The sequence below is a fragment of the Mus caroli genome, unplaced genomic scaffold (assembly GCF_978045245.1).
Source record: "Mus caroli unplaced genomic scaffold, Mus_caroli_1 scaffold_6, whole genome shotgun sequence".
NCBI lineage: Eukaryota > Metazoa > Chordata > Mammalia > Rodentia > Muridae > Mus > Mus caroli.
In genome coordinates this window covers 27,000,803-27,017,896 of record NW_028227261.1, presented here as the reverse complement: position 1 = coordinate 27,017,896, position 17,094 = coordinate 27,000,803, and the positions used below count along the sequence as shown (strand labels likewise).

The 17,094-nt window shown below is 54.6% G+C and overlaps 1 protein-coding gene across 1 annotated transcript in view; it reads left to right on the top strand.

Moving 5' to 3' along the window:
- Positions 1-15,005, top strand: part of Sdc3 (syndecan 3) — a 33,198-nt gene extending 18,193 nt beyond the window's left edge. The window contains exons 2-5 of the mRNA XM_021160677.2: positions 5,569-5,686; positions 7,283-7,905; positions 10,039-10,327; positions 11,345-15,005. Of these exons, the coding sequence (XP_021016336.1) occupies positions 5,569-5,686; positions 7,283-7,905; positions 10,039-10,327; positions 11,345-11,511 (1,197 nt within the window). The 3' untranslated portion in view covers positions 11,512-15,005. The remainder of the gene's footprint in view (positions 1-5,568; positions 5,687-7,282; positions 7,906-10,038; positions 10,328-11,344) is intronic.
- Positions 15,006-17,094: the final 2,089 nt, after the last annotated feature.

Genomic DNA, 17,094 nt, shown 5'->3' with positions numbered 1-17,094 from the left:
AGTTTAGACTTAAAATTGAGGTCTGGTGTGGGACTGCACGCTGTGGGGACATCAGCCAAAGACGGGCCAGGAGCCACCATCCGCCTGGTGGCTCACACTCCTTACACTGCCTTACTGGATTCTCACAACAGCTCTGCGAAGCAGATGTTATTATTGTCACTATTTAGCCAAATATAGGCTCAGAGAGGTTATATAACTTGCCCAGTGATACCCAGCAAATAGATAGAGCTTGACTTGAACTCAGCAAGACTTTCCAAGCCTAATGCTGGGCTCTCAGCCCAGGTCACATTGTCTCTGGTCACCAGGACAGTGGAGCCCTAATCTGGCGACTTGGGGGAAGGAAGCCGGGGCAGAATTAATTACACTTGATTTTGTTCTAGCTTTTGCAGCATGATTAGCAGGGCTCTGGGCTCCTCGTCCCCGGCGGCTGACCTAATTTATGTGTCCGAATGCTTCTGCACCCAGTCTTCCTGCTCCAGCCTCTCTCTTTAGTCCTCTGTGTGGCTTTGGCAATGTTATCCAACCTCTCTGGGCATCAGCAGGCATTTCCTCTGCATCTGTCTCCTCCAGGAGGAGACTGTGGCTTCTCTTCTATAATTGTGGAGAGATTAACGTAACTGGTAATCAATCGCTACTCGCCACTCCCACCCCCACCCCTCCCGTTCCTGCTTTGCACAGCGTGGCTACTCCTCCCAGTGCCGCAAGATCCCTGCTCTTACCATCTCATTTCACAGATGAGGAAATGAGGGACCAGACTGCACTGCCCTGTCTCTCTACAAGGTGTGGAAGGAGGTGGCGAGCTTCTCTTGGGACTTGGTCGGTGGCTTAGAAAGGACTCTGAGTAAGGAATGTGTCTAAAAGATAGCTGTCAGTGGCTGCTCTGGACCGTGGGGACATCTCTAACTTGAGGCCTCATCTAGCTTGGTCCTGGGCAGGGAATCTGGGGAGATGGGGTGGCCGGCAGGAGGAAGCCTTCTGCTCAGGTACTGGGAAGCCCAGTGACTCCCCAGCTCCGTGACACTGGGGAGAGAGGTCTGTGGATGGATGGATGGGTGGTTAGGGGAGCTTGTTTACCATAGGGCCCACATCCCTGGACAGGAGTCTGGGTGTCACTGAGGGCTGAGGCTGTGGGTCAGTTCCACATGCATGTGATAAGGAGAGGTGGAACATTGTAGCTGATCACGCACGTGTGAGGTTGTGCTGTCCCAGGGAGGGTGCATCTCTGTGAGTCTGGAGGTACCTGCTCCAGGAATGAGGGGCCTGTGTCATGGGGGGGGGGCGGGGCAGGGTGTGCTGTGAAGCAGATTCAGTCAGTGAGGTCAAGCTTGGTGACTAGGTAGGTGCTGAATGCTGAGGTGGGTGTCAGGCTGGCCACATATGTAGGAACCCTGGACCCTGACTGAACATGGGGTTGGGTGGCCTGGAGCACTCAGAGAGAAGGACTCGGGATGAGGGTGGTGCTCACACCTTGGTGTTGGCCAGCCTTGCTGTCTGGCTCTGTAGACTGAAGAAAATGACCCTCCCTCCCAGGGGATAATGATGAGGGTGGTGGTGATGGTGGTGGTGGTGGCGGCGGCGACCTGATACCCAGGTCCCCAATGGCAGGAAGGAGGACATTCTGCTCCATGTTTGCCTGGCATGTTTCTGCCATGGCAGAAAACACGTCAGGGATACTTCTTTCCCTCGTGGTGAGTGCTGGACTAGGGGTGCTGCCCTGATGTGCGAGTATGAAGGGATTGACTTCAAGTTGTGATGTATGTGTGGAGCAGGCAATGGAACAAGAGTGCCACGTGACCTAGGGGATGTGTATGTGCACACGGCAGATCCATCCGTCCATGGAGGTGAGCGTTGGCACATGTGGCCCCGAGTCCACTGAGGTTTGTGCGGAGCAGTTCATGAGTTTCCTAAGGTATGTGCACAGCTGGGACAAGACTGGGCTGGCACACACATGGTAAGCTGCACTGGGCATGTGCATCGGGGTCTGTCAATGCCACTTTTAACGGCGTCCATTGGGTTGTGTGTCTAATAAGGTGTTGTGTGAAGGAGCATGTGTGTGTGTACAAGTGTATATATGGGTATGTATGTGTATATGTATATGTGTGTGTATATGCTGGGATGTGTATACATGTATGTTTATGTATGTGTATACTTGGGTGTGTGTTCAAAGGACTGTGTATTTGTGTGTTGGGGGGTGGGTATGTGTGTGTCGTGGGGGTGTGCTGAGATAGTTTGTGTAGGTGCACATTAGGCTGTATCTCCTCTCAGTCACTTGCTGGGGCATGGGTGTCTGCAGGTTGCTCAGTCACAGGGGGTTGTAGACCACTTTAGTGGAAAGCCACAGAGAGGGTCAGACAAAAGAGGCCAACAGGGCACTAGGACTCTATTCTTTAAGGGGGTGACAAAGACAGCTGTGCTCATCAAGTGTGAAGTCAGGCAAATGCAGATGCCATTCAGGGGTGAGATACTGTCTCCCCCCACCATTGTGACATTTAAGGCTTTCTTCACTGCTGCCTTGAAGGCTGTCCCCTGGGAGCCCAGCTACCAGCATCCCTAGTGTTCTGCAAGCCTCCTCCTCCTCCTTAGACCCACAGGGTGACCTCAGGGTGATTGGGCTATGGGCTACCCTCCTGCTCTGCCCAGGCATCTCTGGAGGAAGGATGTGTGGTGGAGGCATGATGGGGAAATTGCTAAGGTTGCCTCTCCCCAGCAGCCTCTGATGAGTGAGACTAAATTGGGATGTGAGCCCCATCTCAAATGTTCTCACCTCCCCTTCTCCCCAGCCCTGCCTGCTCTGGCTTTACCCCTCTCCATCCCTCCTGTCCTCTGATCCTTCCCCATCTCCCTCTCACACACACTCTCCAGCTCTGTGGGGAGCTGCAGCTCCTGGTCCTTAGCATGGAGAATATGGTTGCCATGACAACCGTTGTCATGTCAATGGCTACTGAGCCAGGATGAATAGTATCTAGGTGAGTGCTACCTGAGTGGAGGCTGATGGGTTCATGAGAGGCTATATGCTCCTTTCTGAGCTCAGAGCTGCATGGAACTCCCCACCTTCTCTCATATGCTCCCCCAAAAGCATGCCAGTCTGCTGCCTTCAATGGCCGCCTCTAGGTGAGTGTGTGTTGGTGCATGCCTGTGTCTCTAGCTGTGTCAATTGCAGGGTCTCTGTAGCTTTGGAGCTGTCTCTGGGTTTATACAAGCCCTTCTTGGGCCACTGAGGAGTCTTGAGTTCCCATTTTGGTTCCTGTGTTCACTCCCCCCCCCCAAACAGTTTCTCTGTGTATCCCTGGCTGTCCTGGAACTCACTCTGTAGACCTGGCTGGCCTCGAACTCAGAAATCCACCTGCCCCTGTTTCCCAAGTGCTGGGATTAAAGGCATGCGCCACCACTGTCCAGCTCCTGTGTTCACTCTTATTTTGGGTCCCTCGAATGACAGATCTCTTAGAATGTTCCTTTGAAGCAGAAGAGGAAGATAGAGGTCCCTGCTTAGTCCCCATCCTGCTGTGTGAGATCGGGCTACTGGCTGGACAACAAGAGGGACAGATGCCCAAAGTCCCCACAGGATTCTAGCTTATAGAAGATGTGACTCTTGCAGCCCAGGACCTGGGAAGTGTGGGCTGGGCAGAGATGGGAACTGGCGGGGGATGTCTACAAAGGAGGAAGACCCAGTGATTAGTCATGGGGGCAATTACACTAATTGTTCCACCCCGTGACTCACTGGTATAAAGTAAATACTGATTAATTCATTACTTCCAGACGTGTGTGTGTGTGTGTGTGTGTGTGTGTGTGTGTGTGTTGTATGAGGGGTATCTCCTGGCTCTCTGCCCTGGCTGGCTTGGCTGGGGCTCTGGAGCAGGTGCTGGGGGCTAGGGGCAGGAAGCCAGGACTAAGAGCCTCTCTTTGGCTCTGCATGAATTCTAGAAGGGTCTGTGAATGGCAGGGGTGTGAGATGCTGAATGTAAATCTAGTGCTGCACCAGTCTAGTTTCTCCTCTGTTCATACACCTTCCAAGGCTCCCCACTGCCAGCTGGGGCAGATGCCCAGGTGCTACCCCCAAGACACCCACCCACTGGAGAGGCACTGGACCCTCTGTGACCAGCCTGGTGACTTTGTAGCCACACCTCTGGCCATTCCAGATCCTAATTCCAAATCGTTCATCCTAAGCCTCCTCGGTGCAAGGAACCTTGCTAGCCAGGGAGGGCAGCCACCACCATAGAGCATCTTAGTGGATGGTGGATGGGAGCAGCCCCTAAACATTGGTACTTCAAAGCAAACTGCTCGAGAGTTTCAGGCATCATGACTTGGGAGCATAGGATGCTTTTTAAAAAAAGTAACACTGGAGGTGGCTTGGGAAGAAAGCAGTAGGCAGAGCGACCAGGGGCCGTGGAGGGTGCTGGGTGAACCTGCAGGGTAGGCAAGGCCAGCCCAAGAGAGGCGGCTGCATTGACCAACCCCAGGGTGTATCAGGTTTCCCTTGTCTAGGGTGCCTTTCTCTTTGGATTTTTGGTTGTAAAATACAAATGCCCTAGGCTTCAAATCCTAATACCAGGAGCTTCCTCTCAAAGCCTGTGGGTGGGGACCACCCCCAGGGTAAGTCAGGCGGCTAGTCAAGGCTACTTGGCAGTCTTTGGGAGTCTACATACCAGCCTTTAAGGGTCTTAGGGCTGGCTCCAAGTGTGGACTTACCAGGGGAGCTGCACAGTTAGAGCTGAGAACACCAGCTCCAGGTTTCCCGGGTTCTGACCGGGAAGGGTTCTTAGGCCCGGGGAGCTAGACGCTTGGAGAAGCCAGCTGGAAGCAGAAGTACCATGGGGCTTGTGCCAATGCTGGGTGTGCATATACTGTGGGGTAGGCCAGGCGGGAGCTAACTTTCTGTTATGGGAAGAGCTCGGGCTGGCTCAGCAAGGACAGTCCCCTTCTCCCTTCCCTTCCTTATTCTGCTATTTCTCTCCTGGGTCCTCAGCCTCCCCAGTACCCATGTCTGTCTTCTAGAACTCTCTCTCTGCCTTTGCCAATTTTTGGTGTCATTTGGATTCCTAGCCCTCTGGGCACTGGAGCCTCAGTTTTCTCATCTGTGAGTTGGGCTGGTGGCTGCCACCTAAAGTTATTTACCTTGAGACCCCAGTGGGATCCTGTCTGTGGGTACTGTTCACACGAGGTGATGGTGGACCTGTGTTGAATCTGCAGTGCACCAGGGCAATCTCAGGATAGTGAGGGAGCCATTTTTATTTGTTTACCAAGTGCACAAATGTTCAAACTCGTCCAGGGTGCAAATGACCTGTCTTGGTTTCAAACTCAGCACTGCATGCTCTGAGCCCATTCTCCTGTATGGGGGTTCTCATGGCTGGGGCTGGGGGGTCGGCAGCTGGTGGTCTCTAGTGGCAGCTGGCAGATAAAGGAGAGCTTTTCTACCATGGCCTTGGGTAGGTGGGAAGTGGCCATCCACCAACACCCAGCTCTCTGTAGCACGTATTGGCCACTCTGCCCACGAATGCGCCTGTTGTCTCTTGGGCCTGTATGGGCCAATACCTTGGGTACCTAGCCCTGTGTGTGTCTGCACCCTCCCAGGCTCAACGCTGGCGCAATGAGAACTTCGAGAGGCCGGTGGATCTTGAGGGCTCAGGGGATGACGACTCCTTTCCTGATGATGAACTAGACGACCTCTACTCGGGGTCAGGCTCTGGCTGTAAGTAGTCCCCAGGTCTCCCTGCCCATCTCTGGTATCTGGCACCAACCCGGGAGCCTTTAAGGTCACTTGAATGAGTCTTGCCACTGTATGGAGATCAAGACCTCAAGGAGGAGGGAGGCAGAACATCTTTCTGGTAGGGAGAAGACTAGGGAAGCCTTCAGAGCCCAGGACTCTTGTCCCTGTGTCTGCATGTGCAGTATGGGCCTGTGTCCAGCCCCATGGCTCCTGCCCCGTGGCTCCAGCCCCATGGCTCCTGCCCCATGGCTCCTGTGGTTCCTTCCCTGTGGCTCCTACCCTGTAGCTTGTTGAATAAACATAGATAGTCACTCAGTGTTCCCAGCTCGGCAACCATTACATTTGAAAGGCTGTGTGGGATGTCCTTACCAGGGATGTCCTTTGTGGTCCCATCTGGAGCAGGTGACCCTTTGGGTCCATCAATAGTGGGGAAGCTGAGGTTGAGGTAGGGCTACAATGGGCTTCAGGGGCCTGGGATTGGGTTGCTGGCTCTATCTTTAGTCGACTGTGGGCCAGACAGGGTGACAGTAGATGTAGCAGCTCCGTCAGGGCCTTGTGACCAGGCAGCTGAGTGACTTCTGACCCCCTTGCCACTCCCATATTCCTGTCTACTGAGGCGTTAACCTTCCTCCTAAAGGCTCTGGGAGGTGGGCACAGGAAGTCAGCGTGGTCATGAAGCTGGTAACTGAGGGAGCGTGCTGAGATGGAACCAGCCTGGGGATGGATGTGTGACCACTATTCCAGGCTCCTGCTCCTTCCTGAGCCGCCTGACTTAGCTCTGCCTCTAGTCTCCCTCCAGCTCTGCTTTAAGCCTCTTCCTCAGGAACCTGGTGCCCTCCTCTAAAATGTCACTGTTCTCAGGAGGCAGAGGCAGGCGGATTTCTGAGTTTGAGGCCAGCCTGGTCTACAAAGTGAGTTCCAGGACAGCCAGGGCTACACAGAGAAACCTTGTCTCAAAAAACAAAAACAAAAACAAAAACAAAAACAAAAACAAAAACAAAAACAAAAAAACAACCAACCAACCAAAAATGTCACTGTTTCCTGCTCTCGACCCTCCCTGGCCATGGCCTCTCCTCACATCTCCTAACTCCCTCATCTTGTCCCCTCCAAGCCTCTCATCTTACCCCTTCTTGAGTTGTGCCCGTGGCCTGGGAAGGGCTCTGCAAGAAGGCCTCATCCCCTCTGGTGATCTGCTCACGTATGGAAGGTGGAGTGGCTCAGGGTCTCTGCTGCCATGACTTTGTGTGGAGCATGTCCTTGGGTCTGGCCCTCCTTCTCACGGGGCCAGGCCTTGCTCTCCTGTAGCCCTGAATGGATGGATTCCAGACAGAGGCTTCGGTCAGCAGTTGCTAGGCCTCAGGTTGGCAGTCAGGGCAGGCTGCCTGGAAGTCGTGGCCCCCTCGAGGATTTTGACGAGGCACGGGCTAGCATCTGCTCAAACCTCTTCCTTTCTGTCTTGTTTTCCTGGGGAAATCGCTTGGGGAGGTGGGGTGTCCTGCTGGGAAGGCAATGCCTGCCTGGGGACCTGGGGGTGAGAAACACCCACTCCCCAGAGCTTTCCTTTCCCCACCCCCTCAGACTTCGAGCAGGAGTCCGGCCTTGAGACGGCCATGCGGTTCATCCCTGATATGGCCCTGGCTGCGCCCACTGCACCTGCCATGCTACCCACGACCGTTATCCAGCCAGTGGACACCCCGTTTGAGGAACTCCTTTCTGAGCACCCCAGCCCTGAACCAGTCACCAGTCCCCCACTGGTGACAGAGGTGACAGAGGTCGTAGAAGAGCCCAGCCAGAAAGCTACCACCATCTCTACCACCACATCTACCACCACGGCCACCACCACAGGGGCCCCAACTATGGCCACAGCACCTGCCACAGCAGCCACCACTGCCCCTAGCACTCCAGAGGCGCCCCCTGCCACGGCTACCGTGGCTGATGTAAGGACCACCGGCATACAGGGGATGCTGCCTCTTCCCCTGACCACAGCTGCCACAGTCAAGGTCACTACCCCAGCAGCACCCTCACCGCCCACTACTGTGGCTACCTTGGACACAGAGGCCCCGACACCTAGGCTGGTCAACACAGCTACCTCGCGGCCACGAGCCCTTCCTCGGCCAGTCACCACCCAGGAGCCTGATGTTGCTGAGAGGAGTACCCTGCCGTTGGGGACCACGGCTCCTGGACCCACAGAGGTGGCTCAGGTGAGGACAGTGGGTGAGGGGTTAGCAGAGATGGGTTGGGCAGGGACCAGGAGGTACCAGGGGTGAAGTAGGCAAGGTGGGCCTAGTGTGTGTGCTGAGTGGGAGCCTCTGGATGGGGTTGGGGGAGGTCAGAGAGCCGGGCCAGCTGAGTAATGGCTGCTATTGAGCCAAGGCATCAATTAGGTGGATTTGTGGGGCGCAGTTGGGGAATGGTGGGTGTGCCTGACTGGGAATTCATGTCCTGAGCAACACTGAAAGATTTTCAGCCAACCAGGTGTGGTGGCACACAATTTTAATCCCAGCACTTTAAAGGCAGAGGCGGGCAGATCTCTATGAGTTTGAGGACAGCCTGGTCTACAGCATGAGTTCCAGGATGGCCAGAGCTAGAAACAAAGAAAAGAAAGAGTAAATAAGAGGCTGTCCACCTGGATTTAAGCCACCTGCCATCCTTTTTCTCTTTCGTCTTAAGACATTAGTAGGTAGTTGGTGCTTTCTGTGTCTTCATTTCTTTACCAGAGAAGATACACACACCGGTAATCTTATCACTGAAGAAACTGAGACAGGAGGATTGCTGCAAGTTCAGGTCAGCCTGGGCTACGCAGTAAGACTGTTTCAAAGAGAGAGAGACAGAGACAGGCAGAGACAGAGAGACAGGGAGAGAGGCCTGGCGTGGTCTGTACATGGTCTTTCCTGACCATTTAGTTCTTAGAATTCTAGAACAGTCCACAAGCCAGCTGCTCCATGGTTGTCATCGTCATGGCCTGAGGGTGATTAAGTGGGTGCTGTGGGGAGACACCTGGCTGCAGCCAGAGCAGGGCACTCTCCCTGAATACTTCTCCAGCCTCGCCCCTCCCCGTCCTGCTGACTGATCACCTCTTTTTTCATGTGAGGTAGAGGAAGTCATGTTTCTAGGTTCCTTGGGTAGTAGTTGAATCAGGATTCAAACACTGGCTGGCTGGGGCCCCTTGAGCTTAGGTTCCTAAGGGTGGGGGCCCCTGAAGCTTGGGGGTTTCTGAAGTTAGGGGGCCCTTGAGCTGGGGCCAGGGTTAAGCTAGGTAGGGCATGGGGATTGAAGGAGAGACCGTGATGAGGGTGGAGGGACTCCAGGGGACTGCAGCCTGTCCTGTGCCTTGCACCATGAACGTGCACAAGAAAGCCAGGGTGGTGGCACATGCCTGGGATTCCTGCACCTGAGAGGTAGAGGTAGGAGAATTAGAAGTTTAAAGTTGTCCTCCCTTATGTAGCCAGTTCTAGGTCAGCCTGGGCTACATGAGGCCCTGGCTGGAAAAACTATTTTTCAAGCACCAAACTGGAAGGGGACACAATGACTATCGAGACCCTCAAAGCAGCGGGCCTTCAACCTTGCAGGGACCTTAGGGCCTAGGAGTGGACTTTGGAGCCCTGCAGACCCTCTCTGGCCCCAGCCAGTCCCATAAGGCTCGTGCTCAGGGCCTTCCCTCAGAGAGGGAGCCTTTCGGGAAGGAGGAACACTGGCAGGGTGTGGCCCAGAAGCAGAAACAGAAGCAGGTGTCGGAGGTTTGGGGCCTGGCCTTGCCATACTCAGGCCCACCCTTGCCTCTCTGTCATGAAGCAGCTGTGTACACCACCTCTCAGCAGCTCCCATGGCCTCACTTCAGTCCCTCAGCTCAGCTGCTGCAGTGGGGAGTCATACACTGCTGGTCACTGGGTTTGTTTGGGGATATCAGCTCACAGACCGGCCTCCAGGTGAAGGGACATACTCGTGTAGTATACATGAGGACAGAGCCAGGCCTAGCAGGCCCCAGACAAACCCCCGCTCCTGGACAGGAATCGACCAAGATTGTTCTAAGGCAGCTGGAGAGGAAGTCATGGGGACAGGATGGGGACAGGATGTCGTCAGGATGAGAATAGCAATACAAGGTCCAGTAATTGGAAGTGCAGACTGGAATCAGAGAGGTCTAGATTTTAGTTCTGCTTCTCCCATGTATTAGCTGGGGGTCCTCGAGAAAGTCACATCACCTCTCTGGGCTTGTTTACCGCTCTGTAAATTGGGGATATACTAATCCCTTCTTTGCAGAGACAGTGCTGGCCCCACCTGGTGTAGGCTTGTGTGTCTGGAGTACCTAACCCTAAGTCATACTACCGTTTCTTCAGACCCCAACTCCAGAGTCCCTTCTGACCACCATCCAGGATGAGCCAGAGGTGCCAGTAAGTGGGGGGCCCAGCGGAGACTTTGAGCTTCAAGAAGAGACCACGCAGCCAGACACGGCCAATGAGGTGGTGGCTGTGGAAGGAGCCGCAACCAAGCCGTCACCTCCACTGGGGACACTGCCCAAGGGTGCCCGCCCAGGCCCTGGCCTCCACGACAATGCCATCGATTCGGGCAGCTCGGCCGCCCAGCTCCCTCAGAAGAGCATACTGGAGCGGAAGGAGGTGCTCGTAGGTGAGGGCAGGCTCCAGGCCTGGGGCAAGGCAGGGTGTGAGGTTCCTGTGAGGCAGGAAGGGAAAGCCTGATCTCCCCCCTTCCCCCCGGCTCCGGTCTTCATTTTGTGTTCTTCTCTCTCTAGAACTTTCTTTATGCCCTCTGACCCCTCCATAGTCTCTGACTTAGGAACCTTGCTTTCTTGGGGGTCACCCCAGTTGACCCTGTGGGACCTTTCTTCCTAGGTGCTAACCTCCGACCTGTCTTTTGGCCTGACCTTTAACCCAGCCTTTACCTAAGACCTTGAAGGCTTTACCCTGGTAGGACTTGGGATCCAACTGGCTCTCCTGTCGAGGTTCCCATCTCCCCTTGGAGACAGTGGGTGGTGGTCTGGCAGTGTGGGGGAGGGGCCTTCCCTTCCTAATAGTTTTGAGGAAGTGAGGCATCTGACGTTTGATACTGACAAGGACCAGGTCACCTGCCTCCATCCTAGGGATGCAAAGTCATTGCTGAGCCATTGGAAAGGATTGGGAACTGTAGGTGACACCAGTGCTGTCCTTACTGGTATTCTGTCTCTGACTCCAGGTCCAGGAGGATGCCTAGCCTGCTAGTACCCCAACCTTTTTAAAAAATTAATTAATTAATTAATTAATATACATATATGTATGTTTAGTTTTTTTATATGCTTCTGTTCATTTCTTTCTTTCTAATTAGGTATTTTCTTCATTTACATTTCAAATGCTATCCCAAAAGTCCCCCATACCCTCCCCCTGCCACTCCCCTACCCACCCACTCCTACTTCTTGGCCCTAGCGTTCCCTGTACTGAGGCATATAAAGTTTGCAAGACCAAGGGGCCTCTCTTTCCTCTCTTCTGCTACATGTGCAGCTAGAGACACGAGCTCCAGGGGTACATATTAGTTATGTATTATTAGTTCATATTGTTGTTCCACCTATAGGGTTGCAGACCTCTTTAGCTCCTTGGCACCCCAACCTTTTAAGCTGCCTCTGGGCCTTGACCTCTGTCTCTTTCTTCACAGCCGTGATCGTGGGCGGGGTGGTGGGTGCCCTCTTCGCTGCCTTCCTGGTCACGCTGCTCATCTACCGCATGAAGAAGAAGGACGAAGGCAGCTACACCTTGGAAGAGCCCAAGCAGGCAAGCGTCACGTACCAGAAGCCTGACAAGCAGGAGGAGTTCTACGCTTAGCAGAGCCACAGTGCCTCCTGCAGCCTCCACTCCGCCTCGCCCAGTCCCTAGCCCCAGCAGCAGCCCGGGCCTGATCCTGGGCCTGGGCCTGGGATGGAGCCTGGCCCTGCTTCTTTCTGCTCAGGCTGCTAGCGTAACACAGACTGTCCTAAGGAGCAGAGGTGCCGCCATCTGCCCCAGACTGTGTCCTTATGACCCCTTCTCTGGTCCCATTCCCTCCAGCCCCAGGGCTTCAGGACCTTGTGTCCCATGGATAAAAGGAAGGAAGTCCTGGGTTGCTGGTTGAAACAGGGGCAGGGGCAGGGTTAAGATGGCCCACAGTGCTTGCTGATGTCCTCTTCTTGCTCCAGAGGCCACCATGCTGGCTTCTAGAACCAATAATACATGGCCCATCTAGCCCTCCAATTCAAAATCACCCAGATGCTGTGGCCTCGAGCTGCTGTGGCCTCTCTCTCGACAGGAGGGTGCCCTTTGTCACCAGCCTGAGCTCATGATGGGGTCACCGCCCCCTCCCCCCTGCCAAATGCACAGGTCCCCAGGCTGCACCTCTTCCTGCATTGCCTCCCAGGGAAAGGGCTTCCTTCAGTGTACAGGGCAGCCAGTGGTAAGTGAGGCCAGTCTAGCATCCCTCCTGAGAGGGGATGCCACATCGCCTCCGTCAACCACTGCTAGAATCCTAAAATGCATTCACACAGGAGACAAAAACATACCCAGTCCTGACCACCCAGCCAGCGAGACATCACACACACGCACCACCTTCACGCAGTGCGCAGCCATCCTGATGCTTCTGCTACGTCGTAGGCCACTGTCATTGTCACCAGTGGCGACCACGCCACCTTCCTCCCAATCTATTCTCTTTACACACATTGGTCCTGCATCTGGCTCCTCTAACCATCCAGGTCACTGAGGAAGGCAGGACCGAGTTGTAGGCATCAGCCCATATTGGGTCCCCCAGAGTCACTCTATTCCACTTGGTCCCCACCATGACCTATACCAGCCACACTGATGCTGACCCCAGCTGACGTCAGTCACAAGCCCACACAGATAATGCAGGCTCTCCCTCCACTGTGGCTCACAGAGAAGTTTGGGGCTAGCCTCCACCAGCCAAGTCTGAAGCAAGAAGGGAGCTAGGGCCTCCCAGGACCAAGGCGCTGTGTGGGTTGTCCCTGGTCTCCATGTATCTCCTTTCTGCTCTGAGCCAGGAGCTGTCTCTGCCTCCCAGGACACGTGTCTCCAAAGTGCCTGTGAGGGCGGGCTCCGCCCAGGCCCTCTGTGTCCCCTGCCCTGCCCTGACCTGGTGAGGCCAACCTCAGGCCTACCAACCCTGGGTCCTTTCTGTGGACACAACTGACCAGGCAACTTGGCAGTTCTGGCTATATCCAGATGAACCCATAGCCCAGCAGACTCATCCCAATGCTATAGGCCCTGAGAATCATTGATGGGGACAAGGGTGTCACAGGCCTCAAGTCTACCATCCTGTCTCTGTTATCCTTAGAAGTGGGGCTATTTCAGAGGTATTTTAAATGTGTGTGTGGGGTCACCATTCTCTTTGTGAAAGGGCCGTGCCGAAGGAGCTCTCAGCACCAAAGGGACACAGCTTGGGTAGTGATTGGCCAGCACCCCCCACCATCTCTCACATGTCCCAGGTTCAGTCAGGTGACCACACGGTTTCTTTATGTTTCATTTTAAAGATTCCCTGACAGCAGAGTTGGGCAGACTGAAGAACCACATCCGGGTAATGGACGGGATCTAGGCAGTTGGCACAGCTTGTCTTTCTGGGGTGGGGGTAGGGGGTGTCCCCCTGTCAGGCTCTGTTCTGTCTTCCAGACCTCCATGACTCCCTTGATGGGACTTTAGAGTTTTGTAAGCCAGTCGGCCTGGTCTTTGGGGGGGGGGGGAGGAATGAGAGGCGTCCTAAACTTGTGAGATGTGGAGAAGGGAGCTTGGCCAAGATCTTCCCTGCAGCAGGGGCTGGGTAGGGCGTAGAGGAGAGCCAGTGTCCCAGACCCTCCCACTCCTCCCTGGTAAGCTGCAGTCTTGGGGACTAGATCTTTGGAAAGAGAGGCTCAGCAGCTGGGTGAGGCAACCTCCAGGTACTCAGCCCAAGGGGACACCAGGACCAGGGCAGGAGGCCCCAGCTTCTGTGTTGGGCTAGGGTTCACTTCTCACATCTCAGGGTGGCTCTGGCCTTGGGGCTGTGGGTTTGGCATCCTGATACCAGCATTCTTAATGTGTCAGCATCTGAGAGAAGAGGCAGTGGGTCTTAAGTATGGGGTCCCGGCCCCAAGGCCAACGCCTAGGCTTTATGGCCATGGCGTTTGACCTGAAGGTTAACGGTGTGAGCAAGCCCAGATAAACTGGGCTAGCCTGGTGAGGCCAGGACGATTTAAGAGAACTCAGTTCCAAGGGTGAACTGAACTCTTCCTAGTGCAATGTGGGTGCGGGGTTCCCACCCCGCCCCAGAAACAGTGCGGTACATGCAGAGCCTGCCCAAAGGAGTCCAGAGACACCTCAGTGCTCCTGGGAAGGTATTCAGGATGCCGGCATGCCTGGAAACAGTGCATTCTGAATCAGAGGAGGTGATGTGTCCTGGACTTCTCTGGGCCCTGGTTTCCCTAGAGAGTAAGACATGCTGGGGGGGCCAGAGCGCTGAAGAGCTAAGCTTCATCTCTCTTGGGGGCCAGACTAGGGACTCTATGTGTAAGGTTGATTCCCCTTGATTGCCAGAGGCACGTGGGTGACAGCCAAGACTGGCCGAGCAGATCTGCAGCAAGAGCTTAGGATGCTGGGGCCAGACCCCCTGGGCTTGGCTTAGCTACCCATCAGGCCTCCTGGCTGGGGCTCGAGCCTCAGAGAGCAGAGCCAACGCTCCTCTCAGGGCAGTTGCGGCTCCCTGGGCTGTCCTGGCTTTCTCCTGGGATGTGCCTCCCAGCCTTGGTGTCTGTAAATAGAAGCCCACACTGTACAGATCTACAGAGAGGCCCAAACTGGGCTCTGGTGTCACCATCTGAGGGGCTGATGGCCTGGCTTCCCCCAGGTGCCCTGTGGGTGCTTGGGTGCCTGGCCCCGGCGTGGTGAATGCATGTAAATACTTTTCGTAGGCAGTGTGGCTCCAGAGAGCCCCCTGAGACAGTGTCCCCTCCCCCACTTACTGGTTCATCCTCTCTCCTGTACAGAGCCCTCCCAGCCCCTGGGTCACCAGGATCAGGGGTTACCTCCCTTCCCCAGGCTTTTCCTACCCATTCTCTCCCTATAACCTGTTTATTAACCAACCCTGTCCTGAGTTCATGGCCAAAACTTAAATAAGAGAAGGAGGAGAGGGTCAGATGGATAAAGATACCAAGGCCTGGTCCATCCCTACCATGGGCGCTCATACACCCCTGGCTTGGGAAGGACAGGGCTTGCTTTGTTTTGTTTTCTGTTAGTTTTTGTTTTTTAACATTTCCCTGTGCTGTGCCCATTTATAAGAGGAAATAAAATTAAGCTGAAAGATGCCGTGTGGTGGCCCACGTGTGATATGAGTAGGGGACTGGCTTGGGAGGGACAGCCCACGCTCACCTTGTGTCCCAGCCACGGTCCCTCTGGGGAGATGGAGAATGACCCAGGGCAATAGGACAGCATCCACATGGGAACTTTGAGGTAACCGTGGTTGGTTGAAAGAGGTGAAATGGTGTATATGACTGTCTTAGTCAGGGTTTCTATTCCTACACAAAACATCATGACCAAGAAGCAAGCTGGGAAGGAAAGGGTTTATTCAGCTTACATCTCCATGTTGCTGTTCATCACCAAAGGAAGTCAGGACTAGAACTCACACAGGTCAAGAAGCAGGAGCTGATGCAGAGGCCATGGAGGGATGTTACTTACTGGCTTGCTTCCCCTGGCTTGCTCAGCCTGCTTTCTTATACAACCCAAGACTACCAGCCCAGGGATGGCACCACCCACAAGGGGCCCTCCCTGCTTGATCACTAATTGAGAAAATGCCCCACAGCTGGATCTCATGGAGGCACTTCCCCAACTGAAGCTCCTTTCTCTGTGATAACTCCAGCCTGTGTCCAGTTGACACACAAAACCAGCCAGTACAATGACTGTGTGCAGTTGGGCAGGGGCTTGCTGTTCATCCCCTCAGGGAGACTCCAGCTTCAGGCTGCAAAGAGAATCTAAAGGATATAGGAACTGGAGCTATGCATGAGAGACTGTGCCCTTGGGGTCTGATATGTTCATAAAGCCAGGTGTGGTAGCTCTTGTGTGTAGCCTCCACATTTATACAATGGAATGCACAGGGGAGATGGAAGTCTCTAGATTCTTGCAGGTGAGCTAGCCTGGGATACTCAGTAGTGAACAGGTCACCCTGCCAAGCAAGACAAGGCAAGGAATACCACCTGTGGCATGACACATGCATGCCTGCATGCATGTGCACGCGCGCACGTGGGTACACACTCACTCACTCACTCAGGTATCCATGCATGCATGCACACGAACACACACACCATAGTCAGTCAGACTGTGGGGCCACTAGCCTGGCAGGGAGTATTTTTTCTTCTCATATGTTGCCTCCCGGCTCCAAACCTCCCCACTGTGTGGTAATTCTGAGACAGCTCCCCAGGGCCTCAATGGGGGGGATTCAGATGGCTTGTTTCCAGGAGGCTCAATCAACTGCCCGGGTACTTTCCGCTGCGCGTTTGAGCAGCAAACACTTTATTCTCAGCGTGACAGAGTAGCAGGCTCAGTCTTGGAGCAGCTGTGTGTGCTTGTGCACGCTCTTGTCCCTCTCTGAGCCTAGGGTCCCTATATGTGCACAGAGAACCTGCAGTGTCAGGGTCTTTGCAGAGCAGGCTCTGCCGTGACTACGTGCTGTGAGTTGCTTCAACTCCAGTGGTTCCACCGGGAAAGTGGAGACCGTAGAGGTTGCCTGGTAAGCACAGTGCTAAGAACCACGTTAGGTGTGGAGAAGACACTGGGTAAGTGGGGGCTGTTATTGTTGTTGCTATTATTGTGATGGTGATGATGATGGTGATGACGGTGATGATGGTGATGATTTAATAGCCTTTTTAGGTAGTCTAGGGTAGCCTAGAACTTGTGACAATCCTCCTTCTCTCAGTCTCCCAAGTAATGAGATCACTGCGGATCTCCTCTTGGCTAGGCCTGGCATACTGCCTACGGAGTGAATGAATGACCTGAACCTGGGCATGGATCATGTGACCTATGCTGACGTAGGACAGACCCTGACTTGGGCCACGAGTGCCACCCCTCATCTGGAGCACCACTCTTGTGAGGAGCTGGGGGCCTCCTCTCTGGGCCTCGGGATGAGAGGGGGAAGAATGGCTGTTTGTTTCTGTAAGTCCAAGAGGTCACAGAGGCCAGCCCAAGCCTCCTTGGGAACAGAGTGTGCTCTGCTTCCGGAGGCCACCCACCTTGTTCTGCTGGGCTGAGGGTGGGCTGGCGGCCATTAGAGGGTCCAGACTGCTTTCGCTAGATCCTGAGCCCCATCTCCCTCTGGAGGGAGGAGGCCAGGCCTGCTGTGGGAACGGAGGACTTGGGTTGGGGGTGGAGAAGAAGGATCTGTTGGTAGAGGAGGCTGGGCCA